Raw genomic sequence first — 5344 nt, 5'->3', positions numbered from 1 at the left:
GATATTTTCATTTCATAACCTTATTTTTATTCACAATATGAACTCTAACGTAATAATTTTTAATAATAATCTAAAAACTTATTGTAACATAATTTTTGCGAGGCATTATGCGTTCAAAAGCGATCTGAAAATTAAATGGGTCCGTCCAAAGAAAGTACCCTGTTACAAACCAGAAAAATCTGGTGATCTACTTGGGATCCCAAACATAGATAATAAAAAGAATATTTTGGGTTTTAACGATTCAAAAGAACTTCAATCTGCAGATGAAACTGTGAAGAAATTATTTACATTAGAATTCGCTCCCAAGAAATATTCAAATAGAACGTATTTCAAAGAAATTGTGCATTCGGTAAAAAGACATGAATTTGATTTGGGTTCTGCAGAGGTGAAGATTGCTCAATGGACAGGTATGTGTGTTTTTTATTTTCCATGAAACAATATATATTTTCTATTTTCATGATTAGTGATAATAGCTCACGGGAAAATGTACGAAATATGAACTATCTGAAGCACATATAACATTCATCAACTAGACCTTGAGGACTGCGTGCCTCATAACCCATTGCAATATACAAGTATGGATTAATTCTTGAACGATATGGCTGAAAATTTGGGAAAATTTTCCACACTCAATGCGTCACTGAGTCTCTGGCACTTCAAAATAAAATAGGTGCCATTTTGTTGACAATTTTGTTTCTGCTCGATTAATCAAAGATGTATACTGCTTTATTTGTAACCATTTGTAATCAACTACATCAGGATACTTAATTATTCTAATTGTCTATTCTAGGCTCCCAATCTGATTGAATATTTTACTGAACTTTTGAATTAATGAGTTTATTATATTCTGGTACAAAAGTTTGGACTCCATTTCACACGGTGTTGTTGCCTTTTCGAAATATTTTTTATTTGAATTATACATTTATTTATCTTTAAAGGTGCATGTCACCATAAATGAGCTCAGGTATCAGCACTGACAGGCACGTCATAGGTTCGCAATCTCGGATTAGAAACACTAAAATCTTCATTAGTAGATTGAAGTTCTTTTTTACTATCTTATCTTACTGTAATCTCCTACTATAATATTAATAATATTTATTCACCATTTTTGATACACTTGGGTATATATGGTAAGCAGTTGTACTACAAGCTAGTAAAGATAAAAAGAGAAGAAGATTGAACACAGATTCACCTCTATATATATACACATACATATACAGGCTGATTCACGGTGGATGGCACATTAGACGTTTGTCTGGTGAATCAGACAACGGATCACTTTGAAAATTTAATGGAGGGCATATTCGGACATTCTCTAGCCAACTAAAATATTTTTGACAATGCGGTGTTGCCGCTTCTATTAGAAAGCAGTAGCAACTTTGATTTTTCAAATGGAACACTCTGTATATAATATTATTTTTGGAATCTCCAACAATTGCCCGACAACTTTTCTTGATATTTCCCTATACCTATCTGTCACCGTTTTCGAAATAAAAATTAATTTCAATTTTTTTCTTCGAAAATCATGACTTCTAAAAATGCCGATATCTTCTAGTTAAGAAGTACTATGATATCGAAATTTGTTTTGGAGTTAGGTGATACTTGGACACTTCCCACACGTCAGCCTAATCTCCGTTACTTCAATACAGGGTGGTAAAAAAATACAGTTTTTTCGTTTGCTTGAAAAAGTTGCTGAAATTTGATTATTTTAAATGGAACACCCTGTATATTATTGAAAATTCGGAAAGCTGCTGAAATTTGCTTTCTTTCTATGTATATCATACCTATACCTAACTAGTCAAGTTTCGGACTTATGAACATTTATTTGTGAAAATGTCCCTTCAGAATGGTATTTCCATTCGGTATTTGGTAAGCAGGCCATGATTACTATTTGACAGTAGCGTTGTGACATTCTCCTAATAATATCGACATTTTCGTCACTTCAGAAGTTGCAAATACCTTCAAAACGATGGAACAAAACTATTCAAACGAAGTTCTTATGAATTTGTTTATTATTTTTGGACAGTGTGACAAAATTATCAGCAGAACATGTAGAAAGTTCAATGAAATGTATCCGAATCTACCGCCAATGAACCTCAAGAAATTTATACGAATTCAGAACAATTTCAATGCATTTGGATCAACTTTAAAAGCACCAAGAAACTTGCCTCGACCCGTAACTTTCGAAGACAACCAGATTAATGTCTTAGCATATTTTCACGCATTTCCCGAGTCATCGATAAGAAGTGCTGAAGAAGATTTGGGTATAAAATATTCATCGGTTCAAAGAATCTTGCGAAGACATAAAATGCATGATTATAAATTCACCAAAATTCAAGCAATGAAGCCTCAAGATCCTCAACAGAGAGTAGAATTTTGTGAAATGTTGTTGACACGCATTCAAGAAGATCCACTTTTTTTAAATAAAATTATTTGGACTGATGAATCGAAATTTTCGAGAGAAGGGATTTTCAATAGAAAAAATCGTCATTATTGGTCCAGTGAAAATCCTCACGTCACAAAAGAAGCCTGATTTCAAGAAAAATTTAGTTTTAATGTCTTCTGCATGTTGATGGACAACAAATTGAGGTACGTGATATACGAGGAGTCATTAACATCCAGAAGCTACCTGAATATTTTGGAGAATACTGTAAACAGTTTCGTGGATAATCTGCCACTCGAAGATTATCGAAACTGTTGGTACCAACTAGACGGAGCTCCTGCACATTGCACAAGAGAAGTGAGCGCAGAACTGGATAGACTATTTGACGATCGGTGGATGAGGCGCTTGGGACCATGGAATTGGCCAGCGAGATCACCCGATCTTAATCCATTAGATTTTTATTTGTGGGGAATGTTTAAAGAAAAAGTTTACAAAATACCCGTGCGTTCGAGAGATGAATTGTTAGAAAGGATTGCCCAAACATTTGAAGATTTGGATCCCAATGAAATCAGATCTGCCACCACGAAAGCAGTCAACACCCGCATTTTAAAGTGCTTGGAAGTGAAGGCCAGCGATTCGAACATATTTTGAAATATTCCACATGATTGTTTTACTTTTTTATAATTATTCATATCAATATTTCCAATTTCAAGTTTCTTGGTGCTTTTTTAAAGTTTATCCAAACATATTGAAATTGTTCTGAATTCGTATAAATTTCTTGAGGTTCATTGGCGGTAGATTCGGATACATTTCATTGAACTTTCTACATGTTCTGCTGATAATTTTGTCACACTGTCCAAAAATAATAAACAAATTCATAAGAACTTCGTTTGAATAGTTTTGTTCCACCGTTTTGAAGGTATTTGCAACTTCTGAAGTGACGAAAATGTCGATATTATTAGGAGAATGTCACAACGCTACTGTCAAATAGTAATCATGGCCTGCTTACCAAATACCGAATGGAAATACCATTCTGAAGGGACATTTTCACAAATAAATGTTCATAAGTCCGAAACTTGACTAGTTAGGTATAGGTATGATATACATAGAAAGAAAGCAAATTTCAGCAGCTTTCCGAATTTTCAATAATATACAGGGTGTTCCATTTAAAATAATCAAATTTCAGTAACTTTTTCAAGCAAACGAAAAAACTGTATTTTTTTACCACCCTGTATTGAAGTAACGGAGATTAGGCTGACGTGTGGGAAGTGTCCAAGTATCACCTAACTCCAAACCAAATTTCGATATCATAGTACTTCTTAACTAAAAGATATCGGCATTTTTAGAAGTCATGATTTTCGAAGAAAAAAATTGAAATTAATTTTTATTTCGAAAACGGTAACAGATAGGTATAGGGAAATATCAAGAAAAGTTGTCGGGCAATTGTTGGAGATTCCAAAAATAATATTATATACAGAGTGTTCCATTTGAAAAATCAAAGTTGCTACTGCTTTCTAATAGAAGCGGCAACACCGCATTGTCGAAAATATTTTAGTTGGCTAGAGAATGTCCGAATATGCCCTCCATTAAATTTTCAAAGTGATCCGTTGTCTGGTTCACCAGAAACGTCTAATGTGCCATCCACCGTGAATCAGCCTGTATACACACATACATACACACATATACAAGAAAGCATAGATGCCCACAAATTAACTGAACATTTTACATCATTCACATAATTTAATCTAAATAAAATTATGTACACTGTGAATTTGATTGTTTGTGAGATTGTCAATTAAAAAATCTTGGTTACTGTAATAGCATCTTTCCAAAAGCATAGTTTTAACATAATCATGGAATACTTTGTCACTTGTGATTTTTTCAACTACATTTGGCAGCTTATTGAAGCACGTAATGGCATTATACCGAGGGGATTTTTTATAGCTTATCATGAGATGCTGTGGGATTTTTAGAAGATCACCTTTTCTTGTATTATCGGGAGGAATGTTTTGAATTGAACTTTCAAGTTCCTATATTCTTTATAAAGCTTCATTTTCAAATGGCTCTTTTATTTTGCAGGAATAATACGGGCTCTACAATCGGTAATGGAACGTTTTCCTCGCAACGTAAAGTTGAAGGTGAATTTGAAAGAATTAATTGACCAACGAAATAAGCACCTAAAATATTTACGTTGTTGGGATTACAAAAAGTTCGAATGGTTATTGGAAACTTTGAATATTCAATATAAACCACATCCAAATAAATTCCATTGGATAACCAGGAAGGAATCTTTGCAAAAATTGACTGATAAATATTGCGAAGATGTGAAACAGAATCTACTGAACAACTATAGATTGGAATTGGAAAGTCAACAACTTAACTTTCTTGAAGAGAAAGTTGCCACCCTGAATTTTATCAAAGAAAAACAGAACCAATTTGACCATTCAATTGATGAAATAAATGAAGAATTAGATGATGTTAAGAAACAGTTGGAACAATTAAAACAAGAACGGACGTGAAATGCAATCACTTTCGATAAGTAGTGGGATTCATTGAAATAATCCAGAAAAAATACTTTATACACGAATAGAAAACGTGTACTTTTGTGTGAGCAATTGTAAAAAAAGCATAGTTTTTTTAGGCCAATTAAATTTGTATTCAGAATGATTCTGTTAGTTTGACAGCTTGATGAATTAGAGATCAGAAAGAGATACCTTTTATAATTACGAGCGAATTCAAAAAATACACTTTGATGTGAGATTTTCAATTGAAAGTTCACAAAACTGTGACACGTGTTTCGCTATACGATAGCATCTTAGGAACTTACTTTGGTGATCCTACTAAGAGGCTGTTCGAATATTACGTAAGCATATTTATTTATTTACAAACAGGCAAACCCCTCTTTACAAAATATAGTCAATATACAATATGAGAAATAATATAAAAATATTTGTTTGAAGG

General features: G+C 33.0%; 1 protein-coding gene across 1 annotated transcript; it reads left to right on the top strand.

Moving 5' to 3' along the window:
• Positions 1–5050, top strand: bonsai (28S ribosomal protein S15, mitochondrial). Its single transcript, XM_023171613.2, has 2 exons — positions 1–407; positions 4463–5050. The coding sequence occupies exons 1-2, from the start codon at positions 38–40 to the stop codon at positions 4900–4902; spliced, it is 810 nt and encodes a 269-aa protein (XP_023027381.2). The 5' UTR covers positions 1–37; the 3' UTR covers positions 4903–5050.
• The last annotated feature ends 294 nt before the right edge of the window (positions 5051–5344 follow it).

Source organism: Leptinotarsa decemlineata, unplaced genomic scaffold, assembly GCF_025532065.1.
Source record: "Leptinotarsa decemlineata unplaced genomic scaffold, Ldec_3_MD MMD2_P_RNA_scaffold_4, whole genome shotgun sequence".
NCBI lineage: Eukaryota > Metazoa > Arthropoda > Insecta > Coleoptera > Chrysomelidae > Leptinotarsa > Leptinotarsa decemlineata.
Note: the sequence above shows the minus strand (reverse complement) of the source record. Positions and strands in the feature narration are given on the sequence as shown.

What these genes read in the sequence shown, in the direction of transcription:
- bonsai (XM_023171613.2), top strand. Translation starts at nt 38, where the DNA reads ATGAACTCTAACGTAATAATTTTTAATAATAATCTAAAAACTTATTGT. An exon ending in GAAGATTGCTCAATGGACAG is followed by an intron (nt 408 to 4,462) that starts GTATGTGTGTTT and finishes TTTATTTTGCAG; the next exon opens with GAATAATACGGGCTCTACAA.